This window comes from Heterodontus francisci, chromosome 20 (genome assembly GCF_036365525.1).
Source record: "Heterodontus francisci isolate sHetFra1 chromosome 20, sHetFra1.hap1, whole genome shotgun sequence".
Classification (NCBI taxonomy): Eukaryota; Metazoa; Chordata; class Chondrichthyes; order Heterodontiformes; family Heterodontidae; genus Heterodontus; species Heterodontus francisci.
This window is the reverse complement of record NC_090390.1, coordinates 51,014,891-51,034,214: the sequence shown is the minus strand read 5'-3', so window position 1 is coordinate 51,034,214 and position 19,324 is coordinate 51,014,891. Positions and strand designations below refer to the sequence as shown.

The 19,324-nt window shown below is 40.9% G+C and overlaps 1 protein-coding gene across 2 annotated transcripts in view; it reads left to right on the top strand.

Annotated features, from left to right (window-relative positions):
- The window catches only part of dock1 (dedicator of cytokinesis 1), a 744,225-nt gene that overhangs the window by 594,989 nt on the left and 129,912 nt on the right, over window positions 1-19,324 (top strand). For both annotated transcript variants that reach the window (XM_068052738.1, XM_068052739.1), the window contains exon 32: window positions 1,998-2,056. In XM_068052738.1, coding sequence (XP_067908839.1) covers window positions 1,998-2,056 — 59 coding nt within the window. The remainder of the gene's footprint in view (window positions 1-1,997; window positions 2,057-19,324) is intronic.

Genomic DNA, 19,324 nt, shown 5'->3' with positions numbered 1-19,324 from the left:
TTGCCTTCATAACGGAAGTCCAGATGAATGTGCTCTGAAGAAGCGAGCGAAGAAGACGTTGGCTTCGAGAAGGGCGCTGGAAGATCCAACTCATTGCAACTGGGAGGAGTTTGGGACTTATAACTGCAAGGATACCTTTTTAATGAGAACACTGTAATGTATAAATATGGTGTGGGGTTTTCGAATGTGTTAATAACTTAATAGGAAATACCTTTCTCTGTAATTCAGCATATTAGCTACCTGCTAAGTATTGTTTAGTTAATATTGATTTTTAGTTTTGTTGTTCCAGTGAAAGTCTTAAAATGTGAAATCTTGTCATGTAATTCTTTGATCATTCTGGGAAGCTCAGGTCTTTTGTTTTAAAGTTATTGGTCTCTACTGAGGTCATAACCATAGTAAAGAGCTGACCAAAAAGATTTCTTTGAAATGTAAAGATGGTGGTGAGGGCCACCAGGGTTTCTTTAACAAGTTTTAAATATTGCAAAGCAATATGAAGTATATGATCACTTTCTCAGGTGAGCTTGCAACACTCCCAAGTAGTTATACTATTATATGTGCTTTCTACTGCATGTATAAAATTAGTGTGATGCAAAAGGCTCTGCTGCAGTAGGCCAAATGAGAAATAGACCAGGAGTTTAAAATAATTGTGAGTAGTGAATCAAGTAATTGGCAACAATAGTTCTATTGTTAAGACTTGGAACTTCCTGGAATTTGCTTTATTAAACATTTTATTAATACACGCTATTAATGCAATCAAGACATTTTTATAATTTTTTTATTAATTATGTGTTCAACTATGTAAAATACTTAATTGGGATTGAGATGAAAGCTGAATCAACATTTGAACATCCCTTAGAAACCTCTTTAAATGTTTTAGTAGTTAAGCCTTTATTTTATATTTTTTATTAGTGTATGCTATTCTCTAAAGAAGTAAATACCTCATCAATGAGTAATAAGATAATCGGAAATTATGTCAACATAGGATCAAAATGTACTGAGATTTAAAAAGGAGGCTGATATTAACTGTCAGTTAAAATTCAGAACTTAATATCAAACAAGACTCCTAAGTGGTCGAAGATCATATGCAAAGGCTTATTATTTGTAATCATTATCAAATAAAAGGTTACTTTTCATAGACTAATTCCACCTTTTTTAACTGCCTTGTTTTGTGCTTATGATGGATGTTAGAATTAAGAAGTGGAGCATTTTCCACTTCACATACTCATTATGGGAATCAAGCATTCCCACAACGGATATAATAGCTCGTTGCAAAGTAAAACTCTTTCTACTGTACCTGCTCAGCGTATACCGTAAGAAATTGCCTGCTAGTGCATCAGTGTGACATGGTGGCCAGTAGGAACTGCATGGACACTACATAAATGAATTTCACTTGGAATCTTGATTGTATGTAGACTTAGAAAAATTATATTAGTTTGTACTAGGTTGGAACTCAGGTGCAAAAGGGGAGTGTCTAGTCCACTGTACCTTACCCCATTCCATTCCCCAAATTCCAGCCACTTTTGTTTGGCAGCAAAATTTATATAAAAATTAGTAATTTTTTTTTTAAAGAACTTAAATAAAGCATCTTCTGTAACAATTGCCAAAGCTACAGCCAAACACAAGCTACTGGAAACATTCAGCAGATAAGTCAACATCTGTTAGAGAAGAGACAAGTTAACATTTCAGACATGGCCCCTTTGTCAGAACTGTAAGATATTACAGATGAACCATGCATGAAAAGGAACAGAAAAAATGAAAGGTTGTAAGACTATTTTGTTTTTTTCTTTCCCATTCCTTTGTTCTGTTTTGTAAATGTTCTCTCAACAGATGCTGTCTGATCTGTTGAGCGTCACCAACTTTCTCTCTCATGGGATCTTGCTGTGCGCATTATGGATGCCACATCTTATTTCTTGGCAACAATTAGTTCTGTATTGAGACAAGCAAAACATTAAGGATGCCAAGATAAGTTTGTATTAAGAATTTTATTGTTTTCTCAGATATGGTGACATGAGGAGACAAATCGGATTTGAAATCAGGGACATGTGGTATAACCTTGGTAAGTTGTGCCTTTGAATAAATACATAAGAATGTTGAAGAAAGTAAATTAATACACTTTCTTTCTTAGCTCATCCTGTTTGTCAGGCTAACAGCTGATAAAACAATTGTTTAAAGTAACTATTAATTTGGTGTGAGCAAAGTAAAAAGAAAGATTTGTATTTGCATAGTTCCTCATATGTCCTTAGGACATACCAAAATGCTTTGCAGCCAAATTTGAAAAGTAGTCAGTCATTTTGTAGGCAAACACAGCAGCCAATTAGTCATAGAGAGTCATAGAGTCATTTATAGCATAGAAGGAGGCCATTCAGCCCATCAAGTCCATGCCAGTGTCAATTGTATATCAATTGTTTAATTATATGCAGGTGGAGGACATTAATGGGGGTTTTACTTGAGCACATACAAAGAACCACTTGCTGAAACTGTGTGTGATTGAGTTAGGAGGTATATTCTTGTAATGTTTCACTCTGTAAATAAATATGAGACTAAGTAAAGATTGGCTCCAGAGCCATCCTTCACGAACTGACTTCCTGGACTAAAACAGCAAGATCCTGTAAATAGCAGTGAAATAAATAACCAGTTAATCAGTTTTAGTGTTGTTGGTTGAGGGATAAATATTGGCCAGGACACCATGGGAATGCCCCTATTCTTTGAAAAAATCCAAGTCTGAAGGGATCGTGTATGGTAGCATGTGGTTATTTTACTGGGATAATAATTCAGAGGCCTGGACTAATGATCCAGAGATGCAAGTTCAAAATTCACCAGGTTGGTTGGCGAATTTAAATTCAGTTAATTAAAAATAATCTGAAATAAAAAGCTAGTATCAGTAATGTGACCGTGAAATGACTACATTCTCATAAAAAGCCCATGTGGTGAACTAATGCCATTTAGGGAAGGAAATCTGCATTTCCTACCCCATCTGGCTTATATGTGACTCTAAACCCACAGTAATGAAGTTGACTCCTAACTGCCCTCTGAAATGGCCTAGCAAACCACTCAGTTGTTTCAAAACTGCTATGATGGACTGCAGTGTTTCAAGAAGGTGACTTTCTTGAGCGCAATCAGGAATGGACAATAAATGCCGGTATTGTGAATGAATCTTCTTCTTTGGCCTCCTTGTCTCTAGAGACAATGGGTAAGTGCCTAGAGGTGGTCAGTGGTTTGTGGAGCAGCACCTGGAGTGGCTATAAAGGCCAATTCTAGAGTGACAGACTCTTCCACAGGCACTGCAGATAAAATTGGTTGTCGGGGCTGTTATACAGTTGGCTCTCTCCTTGCACTTCTGTCTTTTTTCCTGTCAACTGCTAAGTCTCTTCGACTCGCCACTCTTCAGCCCCGCCTTTATGGCTGTCCGCCAGCTCTGGTGATCACTGGCAACTGACTCCCATGACTTGTGATCAATGTCACAGGACTTCATGTCGCCTTTGCAGACGTCTTTAAAGTGGAGACATGGACGGCCGGTGGGTCTGATACCAGTGACGAGCTCGCTGTACAATGCGTCCTTGGGGATCCTGCCATTTTCCATGCGGTTCACATAGTTCAGTTCAGAGATACAGCACTGAAACAGGCCCTTCGGCCCACCGAGTCTGTGCCGACCATCAACCACCCATTTATACTAATCCCATATTCCTACCACATCCTCACGTGTTCCTATATTTCCCTAACGCCTGCCTATACTATGGGCAATTTATAATGGCTAATTAACCTATCAATCTGCAAGTCTTTGGCATGTGGGAGGAAACCGGAGCATCTGGAGCAAACCCAAGCAGACACAGGGAGAACTTGCAAACTCCACACAGGCAGTACCCAGAATTGAACCCGGGTCGCTGTAACTGTGAGGCTGCGGTGCTAACCACTGCGTCACTGTGCCGTCCCATGGCCAAGCCATCTCAAGCGCCGCTGATCTATATGAATGAATGAATAAATAAAAAATAATACAGCATTCGCAGTCCCGTGCAAACTTCTGACAGAGGGAACAGTGTTCCAATTGAGACTGGCACTGACAGAAACAATTTTAAGATTTTTTTTTTGTCCATTTTAATTGTCAGTTTCAATTTCAATCATCTTTCTCTTCTAATGGTATTGATGAAATATCATTAAAATCACTTTCTATTGCTGATTTAAAAATCTCTTTCCAGTTCTATTTTTAACTATTTAAACCAGATGAAAAACTGAGAAAATTTGACACCAAAAAGCTCTTTAAATTTGGAGGCTATCAGTAAAAATCATTTCTTTTGGAAGATCAGTATAATATACAATGACACCCAGAAACATACACCCATACTCCATAAAATAACATGCTGGTACAGCAAGAAATCATATACATCAATACACCATAAAATGACAGTCACTACCACCCCCAAAAATAATGCTAATATGCCCATGAAATAACCTTCAAGTATTAGAAGAGTTTGATTGATTCTGGACCTCTAGTGGCAAGAAAGGTATGGATGAGGATTTTAGCAGCAGTGAAAATGATGCAAGTGCAGAGATATGTTACAATACATATCTGGGAGGAATCAGTCTTGATGGATAGGCTATGTTCTGCAGGATATAGGATAAGTGATGGAATAATTTAGAATTATCAACGCCTATTTCAGAGATTATCTGGATGGTGCAGTAGCCTGTTCTTTGAGGGTCTGGGCTCAAATCCAGACCATGTGGATATGATGGAAGTGTCCCCTTTCCGATAGTTCCATGATAGCAGCAGAAAAATACACTGCGTATTACATGGTATTTTCTTTATAAAACAATGCATCATCCAATTTAATGTGAATAATCCCAGAGCAGGTTTGATGCTCTCGTGTCACACTTCCTTTGGTTCAAATTTCATCTTTGTAAAACAACAACAAATCAACACTGTAGCCGCGAGCAAAAAATATCCATTAAACAAAGTCGAAAAATGAAGCAAATAAATAATTCAAAAAACAGTTCATACATTTGCAGAGTGTAGGAGACAGTACTAATTATTTATTTTCCAAGAATCAATGAAAATCGGCTTTACTGTTTCTGGACAAAAGCGTATGACACTTCTTTCCAAATTCAAAATCTGCACCTCTTCCTCCATTTCCATCCACCAGCAGTCCTCCTCTCCCTTATAACAACAGCATAACCTTGGATTCGCTATGAGCAACACCAGGGGATAACAAAATCTGTACAATATAGTGTAGACTACCATAATATTTGATGTTTTAATGACATAATACACCACTCAAACTTCACTTTCATACCTTGATATTGCTTTAACTCTTGAATTGCATTGCTGCATTTATTCAGGTTTTTATATCTTGTCCACAATGAATTAGTGACTAAGTCTTTTGACTTCGCTACTAAACTGTGACACACTAATACTAATACAGTTCATCTGGCACAGGCAACATACGTTATTGCTCCGTGCTAACTACCTATGGCGCTGGCCATGCTTGATATGTACTAGGTTTATTATGGGCCCAAAAAAATTGGTTAATGAAATGCAGATTCTATAATATGGTCTCAGTAACTGAACGGTGTTGCTTTGGTTTAGTGACCGTATGAAATGAGCACTGGATGATCAGCCCCAAAGTCAGCAATGTTGGGGAGTCTGCCTGGTAGTTGTAGGAAATGGTTGTATTTGAGCCAATGATCTATTTCTTTGAATTGTGTTTTTTTTTTTGCTTTCACTGCCCAAGGGAATTGTAATTGGACAGAGCCTACATAGCACCAATAGCTACCATGTATATCTGGAGGAGGAAAGGAAGGATCTGTGAAGGCATGCTAACCAGGTGCCTTTATATGAGCATAGGAACAGGTGTAAATCATTCAGTCCCTCAAGCCTGTTCTGTTATTCAAATAGATCATGGCTGATCTGTACATCAACTCCATTTAATGCCTTTGATTCATGTCCCTTGATACCTTTACCTAATTAAAATTTGTTGACCTAGAAGTCATAGCCTTTTGTGGGAGAGAATCCAGATTTCCACTATCCTTTTGTGGAAAAAGAACTTTCTGATTTCACTCATGAATGGTCTAGCTCAACAGAGGATTGCAAATAGAAGCCGGTAGAGATGTTTGTAGACAAACCATTCAGACGGAAAGCATTTTAAGGCAGGTTGCAATAAAGAATAGCTTGACTTAAGTGCCTGCACCATTCAATGCATTGTCTTTTACTCAATACCTTTATACGTCCTGGATCGAATCTGTTGTATTAATTTGCTTGAGTCACATCTCCCCCTCAGCAACAAGACAGCTTTAAAGGTAACCAACTTGACCCTAATGCAGTCCCAGCACATCGAGCACTGTGTGCTTGGAGTGTCATGATACTGTTAGTGATCTAATATAGCATTATAAAACAATGTCTCTTAGCACTGCAGGCACACGTATCACCCAAAGAGCAAGAATCCTGCCAACATTGGGCTACAACTGTGTTATAAGTTTTCACTTTGTACCAACTTGGGGAAGTATAAATTCAGAGTTGAGGTTCAAACTGACTTCAGGGTAAAATGGAGTGAAAGACCCTCCTCCACAAAATTTTACTATAATATCGGGTTGGGTGATGACTCTGGATTCAGGCTGCATTTGCACTGTAATTGTACAGACAGTCCAAAGTTAAATAAGCAGTCTTTATGAGTATATCACTGAATAATGTGAGATATTACATGCAAGGGACTTCTTACATTTTATTTCACAAATAAAGCAAGCTCATATATCTCGGGTGTGGAGAAGAATAGTCCAGATTTCTGGCTTGCAAGCCAATTTTTTCAACTTTTTTATTAGGGACATATTTAATAGTAGAGTGCCTTTAGACAGGCACTGTATGCTTCAAAAATGTTTTTGGTAGAGATTATTGAGAGATATTTGAAAAAGTATATATATTTGAGAAATGTAAAAATATCTTTGTTAATTATTCATTTTCTGTGTAACACTCGTGTGTGACATGTTATGTGAGATGCTATCTTTTAAAAGGAAGGATGTTTTTAATAATTGCTAGCAAAATTTGGACATGTACATTTTTTAGTGATATACCATAGAGTCATAATGGCACAGAAGGAGGCCATTCGGCTCATCAAGTCCATGCCGGCTCTCTCTGGAGCAATCCAATGAGTCCCATTCTCCAGCTTTATCTCCGTAGGCCTGTAAGTTTAGTCCCCTCAAGTGCCCATTTAATTTCCTATTGAAATCATTAATTGTCTCTGCTTCCATCTCTTCCTTAAAGAATACGCATTGCTTCGCTATAGTTTTTCCTATCGATCTTTGGCTCCATTTTACCCTAACTAGATCCCTTCTCATCCCATTGAAGTTAGCCCTCTTCTAATTTAGAAGTTATACTTTAGATTATTCCTTGCTCTTCTCCATTGCTAACCTAAACCTCATGATATAATGATCACTTTTACCCAAGTGTTCCCCCACAGATACTTGGTTCCCTTGGCTCACCTCATACCCCAGCACCAGATCCAGCAATGCCTCCTTCCTAGTGGACCAAGAACATACTGGTCAAGGACGTTCTCCTGAACACATTTCAGAAATTCCTCTCCCTCCTTTCCATTTACTTTACCATTATCCCAATCAATATTTGGATATTTAAAGTTCCCCGATATCACTACTCTGTAGTCCTTGCACGTCTCTATGACTTCCCTGCAGATTTGCTTCTCCATGTCTCTCTCACTATTTGGAGGCCTATTGAATACTCCCAGTAGCGTGATCATCCCCTTTTTGCTTCTCAACTTTAACCAAATTAATTCTGTCCTTGTCCCCTCAAGGACTTCTGCTCTTTCCTACACCACAATGTTTTCCCTAATCAATACTGCCACACCACTTCCCTTTTTTTCTTCTCTATGCTTTCTGAAAACTTTGTATTCTCGAATAATAAGTGTCCAGTTCTCACCATTTTTAAGCCATGTTTCCATTATTGCCACTACATTGATTTCCACATGACTATTTGTGCTTGTAGCTCACCAATCTTATTCTTCATACTTTGTGCATTTACACATGTGCATTGTAAATCTTTATATTCCCTGTAGTCCTTCTTAGTTTGCTCCTAGCTAATATAGTACTACTTCCTTTGCTAGTACTGTCCAACACTCACTCCTTTATGCACCTCATTCCTCTTCTACTTAATATATGCTGGTGCCCATACCAGTGCCAATTTAGTTTGAATGCTCCCAGACCATACTTGTGAAGCTCCCCACAAGGCCAATGGTCCCAGTCCTGTTTATGTGCACCTTGCCCCTTTCGAATAGGTGCCTCCTGCTTCAAAACTGTTTCTTGAGCGACTGCAGCAGTTCAAGAAGGCAGCTCATCACCCACTCTCAAGGTCAATTAGGGATGGGCAACAAATCAGCGACACCCACATCCTATGAAACGAATAATTTAAAAAATGTCTGCTGTTCCCCTGCTCTGATTTATCAGCCACTGCGACTGCTGCCAAGTCTCACTGTCTCCCACTCCCTCATTCGGACCATTTCTTGTTTTTAAGAGACTTCATCACTTCTGACGGGCCCCCCATTTTAATTTTATTTTTAGTTATTTTTTCTTTTTTATATATTTATTTATTTTGGGGTTTCTTGTGTTTATTTTGTTTTATTTCATCTTAGTTTGTTCAAGTTTGCTTACCCACTTTTTTTTCATGTTTGTACTTGCAGCTGTTCACTTTTCAGTCCGTTAATACCCTATCTGTACTAATGCTTTGTCTTTCTACACGCCATTAACATATTGTTTGCCTTTGCTCCATGGCCTTCTGGTCAGCTATTCTATGACCTTGTCCTATCTACACCTTCTCCTTTGTTATCTCTTGTCCCACCCCCACTTTACTTGCTTATAACCTTTCACATTTCTAGTATTTGTCAGTTCTGAAGAAGGGTCACTGACCTGAAACATTAGCTCTGCTTCTCTCTCTACAGATGCTGCTAGGCCTGCTGAGTATTTCCAGCATTTCTTGTTTTTATTTCATTACTTGTACCCTCATTGCGTGTATTCCTCCCTCCCTCACCAAATTCCCCAAGTTACATACTCTGTCGAGCTAGACTTCGTGCACGCGGAAAAAAAAGAAACTCCTGTATTATACTAGCAGAGGTTCCAAGACCTGATACAGCCCCTGCTGACTAGATAACCAGTTCTAACTAGCCACTTAATTAACTAATTGTGCAGCTGCCACTCACAGACAGCTCATTTACCACTGACTAAGACTGTGATAGAAACTACAAGTTAAGGTTAAAGTTGTTAAATGCTAAATGCAAAACTTGACTAGATTTTAGACAGAGATCAACCCATAAAATTCCCTCACTTGCCAAATTCCCCAAATTACGTACTCTGTCGCAGCTCTACTTTGTCAAGCTGGACTTCATGCTACTTACTACTTGTGAATGCTGATGTCTTGTATGATTGTGAAATGCTAACCGCATATTGTCTCCCTGCGCAAATAAGGTTTAAAAATCTAAATTACAAAAGCTTCTTAATAGTAATGTCTTAAAATATTCCTCAACAGTTGAAACAGCTGTGATGCAACTAAATTTGGCATGCAGTGCTCATTAGTTATTTTTTGAAATCTGGTTGATTGAAGCAAATGCCAGCAGGCTTTCTTATGATCTTTCGTGCCACGTTCCAGGTAACATTGAAGTTAGTGAAAATTGTGAAGAAACTCCTTAGTTTGAATCTTTTAAGCAATATATGGGCGGCACAGTGGCGCAGTGGTTAGCACCGCAGCCTCACAGCTCCAGCAACCCGGGTTCAATTCTGGGTACTGCCTGTGTGGAGTTTGCAAGTTCTCCCTGTGTCTGCGTGGATTTCCTCCGGGTGCTCCGGTTTCCTCCCACATGCCAAAGACTTGCAGGTTGATAGGTAAGTTGGCCGTTAGCAATTGCCCCTAGTATAGGTAGGTGGTAGGGAAATATAGGGACAGGTGGGGATGTGATGGAATATGGAATTAGTGTAGGATTAGTATAAATGGGTGGTTGATGGTCGGCACAGACTCGGTGGGCCGAAGGGCCTGTTTCAGTGCTGTATCTCTAAACTAAACTAAACATATATAGGGCGGCACAGTGGTGCAGTGGTTAGCACCGCAGCCTCACAGCTCCAGGGACCCGGGTTCGATTCTGGGTACTGCCTGTGCGGAGTTTGCAAGTTCTCCCTGTGACTGTGTGGGTTTCCTCCGGGTGCTCCGGTTTCCTCCCACTGCTAAAGACTTGCAGGTTGATAGGTAAATTGGCCATTGTAAATTGCCCCATGTAGGTAGGTGGTAGGGAATATGGGATTACTGTAGGGTTAGTATAAATGGGTGGTTGTTGGTCGGCACAGGCTTGGTGGGCCGAAGGGCCTGTTTCAGTGCTGTATCTCTAAATAAATAAATAAATATTATGCTATCAATATCTTATTATTGAAAAAATAAGGAGAATATTATCTGCAGTAAAAATTTTTGTAAAAATTTTGTAAAAATTCCAACCTGCAAACTAATTTAAAGCTACAAATGAAATAAGGAATTAAGAAAGACTATCAAACTTCTTAAAGTTTCAAATCTGTTATGCTTTCCACTTTTATGTGTCCCTGCTCACCACCTCTAGATTAGGAAGGTTGTGTAATGAGAACCAAAATCTCCAAGGAGATGAACATCTCCCAGTTCTCAGACAATCTAGTGAAAATCCAGATTTTCAGTCCAACCCTACAACCCATCATTCAGCAGTGATTATTTGCATTCCACAGATGACACACATCCAGCAAAACAAAAAGCATGACTTTCTGTGTTCTATTTCACATCTTTGTATATTGCTACAGCCTTTAATCCATCTTAAGCACCCATTTGTCCTTTTTTAAAAAAGAAATTAATTGATGATTTTACTAAGGACTTATTCCGCATATCTTCCAGTCTTGTTCAAGACTTGTTAATTTTGCAATTCGCACAAGATAGGTGGTATTTTTGTGAGTTTGTGTTTTTTTTTCTCCTACAACCCTCAGATGAATGTAATTTAAAGCTTTGTTTTGGCAAAGCTCCACTAGCGCGTCTCAGGAATCTAGTGCAGTCAAGAAATCGGACCTGCAATCGCATGCATCCAATCACAGCGCATCCAATTTCTGTCAATGGTGTCAGGGCTATGTGTGGGCCTTTTGACATTAAATAATTATTCAAATATGGTCCCAGAGAGGGTCTGCCCATGACGTGTTGCTCATTCATTTTAAATGGGTACATTTCCTTAGGCTTCAACTTGTTTCGAGGTCGGAGTCTTTTCTCTCTTGAGGTTTGTGTGTCTTCTGTGGGTCCGGTGCCTTGGGAGAAAGAGAGAGAGAGGCTTCCTTGCTCAAGCTCCAGTTCAAACAGCCTTCTGCCTCTTTCTCTGTGGCACAATTCAAAAAGCTCATGCTGGCTTCTTAAACATACGAAAACAGTTAGATGTTAGGAAAATAAGTTTTGTTTTACATATTGTTACAACCAGTTGAGAAGGAGTCTAAGGGTTCCCTCTCAGCCTTTGCCTGGTTTGGCCGTAACAGGGTTTAATTTTAAAAACACCGTGTCTTTAGCTTCCACTCAGTGAATCCTTGTTTACTGCTCCAATTGTAAGGCAAAGAAATCACTTCAGACAGGTTTTCTTAGATCTTAAACAAGAAAGGTAGGAGTTTATTCATCTTAAACTCTAATCCGGTTACCGACTACGAATATGCAACATGACCACGCGAGCATGCATACGCGATAAACACACACAGATAGAGACAAAAAAGTAGAAAAGAATAAAGGGGAAAAGTTTGAGGCAATAGATTGGTTTCTATTTTACTGTCCTTTGAGTTTTCTGTGAAGTCTTTGGTTGGCGGTCAGACTTGCAGCTCGTTGGGACCCAGTGCACGCTTCAACATGTTTCGAGGTCGGAGTCTTTTCTCTTTTTTTATTCATTCATGGGATGTGGGCGATGCTGGCCAGGCCAGCATTTATTGCCCATCCCTAATTGCCCTTGAGAAGGTGGTGGTGAGCTGCCTTCTTGAACCGCTGCAGTCCATTTGGGGTAGGTATACCCACAGTGCTGTTAGGAAGGGAGTTCCAGGATTTTGACCCAGCGACAGTGAAGGAACGGCGATATAGTTCCAAATCAGGATGGTGTGTGACTTGGAGGGGAACTTGCCGGTGGTGGTGTTCCCATGTATTTGCTGCCCTTGTCCTTCTAGTTGGGAGAGGTCGCGGGTTTGGAAGATGCTGTCTAAGGAGCCTTGGTGCATTGCTGCAGTGCATCTTGTAGATGGTACACACTGCTGCCACTGTGCGTCGGTGGTGGAGGGAGTGAATGTTTGTAGATGGGGTGCCAATCAAGCGGGCTGCTTTGTCCTGGATGGTGTCGAGCTTCTTGAGTGTTGTTGGAGCTGCACCCATCCAGGCAAGTGGAGAGTATTCCATCACACTCCTGACTTGTGCCTTGTAGATGGTGGACAGGCTTTGGGGAGTCAGGAGGTGAGTTACTCGCCTCAGGATTCCTAGCCTCTGACCTGCTCTTGTAGCCACGGTATTTATATGGCTACTCCAGTTCAGTTTCTGATCAATGGTAGCCCCTAGGATGTTGATAGTGGGGGATTCAGCGATGGTCATGCTGTTGAATGTCAAGGGGAGATGGCTCTTGAGGTTTATGTGTCTTCCGTGCGTCCAGTGGCTTGGAAGAAAGAAAGACAGAGGCTTCCTTGCTCCAGCTCCAGTTCAAACAGCCTCCTGCCTCTTTCTCTGTGGCACAATTCAAAAAGCCCCAGGTTGCCCAGCACGTTAGTCATGTGACGAGCTGGTTTGACCACTTCTGTTTGTGGATTCTGCCACCTTTACAGTCATCCTGGAGTGTGAGCGTCCTCACCTTCAATGTCTGGTGATCACAGCCCATTTTGGGCTAAGTGGACCAAGAAATAGACCTTTGTCTCTCCAAGCACTAACTGTTAGTATGCGAATGCTTTTCCAGCCAAGTGTCTGGTGATTCTTTTTTTTTTTAACAAGTCCTTTCTTCACTCCAGCAACAGTTTAAAATCAATGGTCATATGACAAAATTAATATGCCACATTCTTGGCAGGTGGGGGTCTGCATGACCATATTTATTTATTTATTTCAAGATACAGCACTGAAACAGGCCCTTCGGCCCACCGCGTCTGTGCCGACCAACAACCACCCATTTATACTAATCCTACATTAACTCCATATTCTCTACCACATCCCCACCATTCTCCTACCACCTACCTACACTTGGGGCAATTTACAATGGCCAATTTACCTATCAACCTGCAAGTCTTTGGCTGTGGGAGGAAACCAGAGCACCTGGCGAAAACCCACGTGGTCACAGGGAGAACTTGCAAACTCCGCACAGGCAGTACCCAGAATCAAACCCGGGTCCCTGGAGCTGTGAGGCTGCAGTGCTAACCACTGTGCCGCCTTGGCACATCTTTCCCTATGACTCAGTTGTTTTGGAAACTCTGTTGTTTTGGGGGGTTTTGCCAACAGTGCTTTCCTTCAATGTTCTTGGTTGCTTCAACCATTTCAATGGCACTATTTAAAGTGCTGAGCTTTGGCTTCCTTTCTAGGTTCTGAACATGCTGAATATCTCAAATCAAGAAGAGAATTTCACAAGGGGCCATCAAATACAGGTGCAATGGCAAGTGTGATGCTCTGTCTGCACTCTTCACTGCTTGGGATCTGCGTTGCTAGTTTCTTCAACACTTATCTGGACATGCCAGAAGAAACGTATCTTTTTGCATCTCCATTTTTAAAGACAGGTTGTCGCACAGTTCTACCATCTTCTGCAGAATGAGCTGCAGGCAACAGGGCAGTCTTCCCATAGAACTGAAACTTCAATGCAACCGCATCTTTCCAAGTCACAGCTATCAAGCAAATGATCATATTTGCAGCTTCCTTGTGGAAAGGTAGTATCAGCTGGACAGGGTGCTGAACTTTCACAGGATTGGCAGCCTTCCTTCCAGCGCAAGACTTCATAGTTGGTATTTACGTGGTAAAGAAAGACTTATATTTATATATCACCTTTCACAATGTTGACATCCGAAGCACTTTACAGCCAATAAAGTACTTTTTGAAGTGTAGTCACTGTTGTAATGTAGGAAATGCAGCAGCCAATTTGTTCACAGCAAGGTCTACAAACAGCAATATGATAACGACCAGATGATGTTGATTGTAGGATTAATGTTGGTTGAGATACTAGGGATAACTTCTTCAAAATAGTCCCATGAGATCTGTAATGTCCACCTGAGGGAAGATGGGTTTTGGTTTAGCATCTAATTCGAAAGATGACACCTCCGACTGTGCAGCACTCCCTCAGTACTCCAGTGGAGTTTCAGTCTAGATTTTTGTGCTCAACTCTCCAGAGTAGGTCTTGAACCCACAACCTTCTGACTCCAAAGACCCTTGAAAATTAATAAGAATGATGATGTCAATGAAAATAAGGAAATGGCGGACATGTTGAATGATTAATTTGCTTCAGTATTTACAATGGAGAAAAAGGTCAGTGTGCCAGACATCCCAGGGAAACTATTATTGAATAAGAACAAAGAACAGCACAGGAACAGGCCATTCGGCCCTCCAAGCCTGCGCCAATCTTGATGCCTGATTAAACTAACACCTTCTGCACTTCCGGGGCCCATATCCCTCTATTCCCTTCCTAAGAGGCAGGGACTGAACAAAATTAACATAAGCAAGATAATCGTAATGGAGAAAGTAATGACATTAAAGAGTGACAAATCCATAGGACCAGATGGTTTCTATACCAAGATTTTAAAAGAAGTAGGTGAGGACATTGAAGGTGGCCTAACTATAATCTTCCAAAGTCCCCTCAATTCAGGAACCGTTCCTTTAGATTGGAAAATTGTGCATGTCACTCCACTATTTAAGAAAGGTGACAGAGGAAGCCAGGGTATTATAGATCAGTTACCCTAAAATCTTTTGTCAGGAAATCACTTGAATCTATAATTAAGAATAGAGTGACTGGAGTCCTTGGAAAATTTTCAGCTGATCAGAGAGAGCCAGCATGGATTTGAAAAGGGTAGGTCATGTCCGATGAATTTGATTGAATTTTTTGAAGAGGTGACTAAAGTCATGGACAGGGGAAAGTCTATGGATGTTATTTATATGGACTTCCAAAAGGCATTTAAATAAAGTCCCTCGTAAGAGTATTATGAAACTCATGGAATTGAAGGCAAATTATTGACGTGGTTAGGAACTTGGCTGAGTGCAAGGAGACCAAGAGTAGGGATAATGGGCAGGTACTCTAATTGACAGGATTTGACTAGTGGTGACCTGCAAGAATCTGTAAAGGAGCTTCAGCTATTCACTGTATTCATTAACAACTTAGATGAAGGGATAGTAAGTCACATATCCAAATTTGCCAATGACATAAAGTTAGGTGGCATTGTAAGCAGTGTCAATAGAAGGGATTGGGGGTAGCGTATTGCGATGGATAGAAAATTAGTTGGCGGACAGGAAACAAAGGGTAGGGATAAATGGGTCTTTTTCCGAATGGCAGGCAGTGATTAGTGGGGTACCGCAGGGATCGGTGCTAGGACCCCAGCTATTCACAATATACATTAATGATTTAGATGAGGGAATTAAATATAATATATCCAAATTTGCAGATGACACAAAACTGGTTGGGAGGGTGAGTTGTGAGGAGGATGCAGAGAGGCTTCAGGGTGATTTGGACAAGATGAGTGAGTGGGCTAATGCATGGCAGATGCAGTATAATGTGGATAAATGTGAGGTTATCCACTTTGGTAGCAAAAACAGGAAGGCAGATTATTATCTGAACGGCTATAAACTGAGAGAGCGGAATATGCAGCGAGACCTGGGTGTTCTCGTACACCAGTCGCTGAAGGTAAGCATGCAAGTGCAACAGGCGGTAAAAAAGGCAAATGGAATGTTGGCCTTCATAGTGAGAGGATTCGAGTACAGGAGCAGGGATGTCTTGCTGCAATTATCCAGGGCCTTGGTGAGGCCATACCTGGAATATTGTGTGCAGTTTTGGTCTCCTTATCTGAGGGAGGATGTTCTTGCTATAGAGGGAGTGCAGCGAAGGTTTATCAGACTGATTCCTGGGATGGTGGGACTGACATATGAGGAGAGATTGAGTCGGTTAGGATTATATTCGCTGGAGTTCAGATGAGTGAGGGGGGGATCTCAAAGAAACCTGTAAAATTCTAACAGGACTTGACAGGGTAGATGCAGAAAGGATGTTCCCAATGGTGGGGAAGTCCAGAACCAGAGGTCATAGTCTAAGGATACAGGGTAAACCTTTCAGAACTGAGATGAGGAGAAATTTCTTCACCCAGAGAGTGGTGAGCCTGTGGAATTCGCTACCACAGAAAGCAGTTGAAGCCAAAACATTGTATGTTTTCAAGAAGGAGTTAGATATAGCTCTTGGGTTTAAAGGGATCAAAGGGTATGGGGCAAAAGCGGGAACAGGCTACTAAGTTGGATGATCCTCCATGATCGTAATGAATGGCCGAAGGGCCGAATGGCCTACTCCTGCTCCTATTTTCTATCTTTCTATAAAGAGATGTTGATAGATGAAGTGAATGGGCAAAACCGTGGCAAATGGATTTCAATGAAGGCAAATATGAGGTCATCCACTTTGGAATTGAAAAGGATAGAACGGTGCTTTCCAAATGGTAAAAAGCTCGAAATAGTGGAGGACAAAAGAGACTTGGGCTCCAAGCACACAGTTCATTAAATGTCCTGAACAGGTACAGAAGATAATCAAAAGGGCTAATGGAATGTTGGCTTTTATATCTAGAGGACTAGAATACAAGGTGTTACGACCAGATGAGAAAGGGGTGCAGGGTTCCCTCTCAGCCTTCACCTGGTCTTACTGTAACACGGTTTAATTTTTAACACGCCGTGTTTTTAGCGCCCCGTTCGTGAATCCTTGTTTACTGCTTTCCAATTGTAAGGCAAAGAAACCAGCCAAACAGGTTTTCTTAGGCTTAAAGAAGAAAGGTTGAACTTTATTAAACTTAACTCTAATTCGGTTAACGCCTACGGATACGCAACTCGCCCAGGCTTGCATGCATGCCTGATACACACATTCAGATAGAGACAGAAAAGAGCAGAGGAAATACAATAGAAAGGTTTGAGGCAATGTCTGAAGATGGTTTTGGTCCTTGATTGTAGGTAGGTCATGCTTTTCTTCTTAAGTATTCTTCTTAAACCTTGTTCAGTATGGAAGACTTTTCTCTTTGAGGTTCACTTGTCTTCAGTGGGTCCAGAGGCTCGTCAGAAAGAGATGGGAACAGACAGGACAGGTCTTCTCAGTCCAGGAGAAAACAGTCTTTCTGAGTTCAAACTCTCTCTCTGGCTAGTTCAAAACACCCTGGACCAGCCAGTTAGTCATGTGAACAGCTGGTCTAACCAGTCTTGGCTTTTGTGGATTGTATTACCTCAGCAGTAACTGGAATGCTCTTCCTTATACCTTCAGTGTCAGGTGATCAAAATCCATTGTGGGTTAAGTGGACTAGGGAATAGTGCTTTGTCTCCACAAGCACTGTCTGTTAGTATGCAAATGTCCTTCCAGGAAAGTGTCTGGTGATTTTTTTGACAAATCCTTTCTTCACTCCAGCAGCAGTTTAAAATCAATGTTCATATGACAAAATTAATATGCCTCATTCTTGGCAGGTGGGGGCCTGCATGACAAAGGGGATAGAGCTCATGCTTCAGCTATACAAGACCCTGGTCAGACCACACCTTGGAGGACTGTGAGCAGTTCTGGGCACCACACTTTAGGAAAGATATATTGACCCTGGAAGGGGTGCAGCGTAGATTTTCCAGAATGATACCTGGATTCAAAGGGTTAAATTACAAGGAGAAATTATACACACTTAGGGTTGTTTTCTGTGGAATTTGGAAGGCTAATTGGTGATTTGATCAAAGTATGCAAAACATTAAGGGGAGATAGATAAAGTAGATTGGAGAAACTATTTCGGCTAGGTGGGGAGCCTAGGACTAGAGCGCATAGTCTAAAAATTAAAGCCAGACCTTAGAAGAGTGAAATTAGGAAAAACTTCTTCATGCAAAGGGTGGTAGAAATTTGGAACTTCCTTCTGCAAAGGGCAATTGATGCTAGATCAGTTAATTTTAAAAGTGAAATTTCTAGATTTGTATTAGCTAAAGGTATCAAGGGATATGGAGCAAAGACAGGTTAATGGAATTAGGTCACAGATCAGCCATGATCTCATTAAGTGGTGGAACAGACTCAAGGGCTAAATGGCCTACCCTTGTTCCTATAGGCAAGAGGACTACTTACCGAGCACGGCTGAAACACGAGTGTCAAAAGTTCCTTCTACCAACCCCGTGGTCCTGAATGCAACAAAGAGGTTGCATTGTATTATGTCATACAGGGCCACAGAAATATATGGGCATCATGGCTATTATTTGCAGGAAGCAGAAGTCTTTTGCATTTTTGGAAGCAGAATAAATACTGAGATGCTTGAGGCAGGGAGGGGGAGATGACTCTTAAGAGACTAGGTATTCCCTCTGCATTCATGATTACTGATCACACTAAGAACCCTCCTCCAAAGGAGATAATGGTCCAAACCAGACCACTGGCTTCTTGGTCGTATCTGCCACCTCCACCTTCAAGAAAAGTGTATCATCAATCTTTGGCCCAAGGAAAACGTGTTCAGAAGGGCACTGGTTGTATATAATGCTTGAAATTGGACTTTTCAGAGGAGTTTCCTGCTTCATTTTATTTGCTTGATGCACCCTTCAAAGGTGCATGCAAAGATGAATGCACTTACCTTCGCCTTCCTCCAGTTTTATTTGCAAACTTTTTCCCTATTGCAGGCAGGTGCACAGGTCCTAGGTGACTGCAATGACTCAGGCAGCACATTTCCTTTCTGCATTTTGCACCTGTGCTTTTCCTGGAAGATCTTCAACGCCAAACAGAGTCACCCTCATTTGGTGCATCAACAGGAGCAAGACTTCAAGCTCTTCAATGATAAATGGAGCAGTGGCGCTCACATGATTATTGTCCATTCCAATTAGGAGTGGGACTGTATCAGAAAATAGGGACCAGGGCTGCCCTCTGTGATGTAGGTGAAAGCTAGTCTGTGAATTGGATCAGCTCAACCCCATTTTTGGAAAATTGGAGTTTAAGTTAATATTTTCTTTTAAACAGTGGTAATGGCTCAAGCAACTGACTTTCTTTCCCTATTAATTTATCTTTCCTTTGTTAACAACTGCAAAAACTTGGCATTTCTATAGCGCTTTTAATATAGTAAAATGTCCTAAGGTGCTTCACAGGTGCGTTACCAAACAAAATTTGACCAAGCCACATGATATATTAGGACA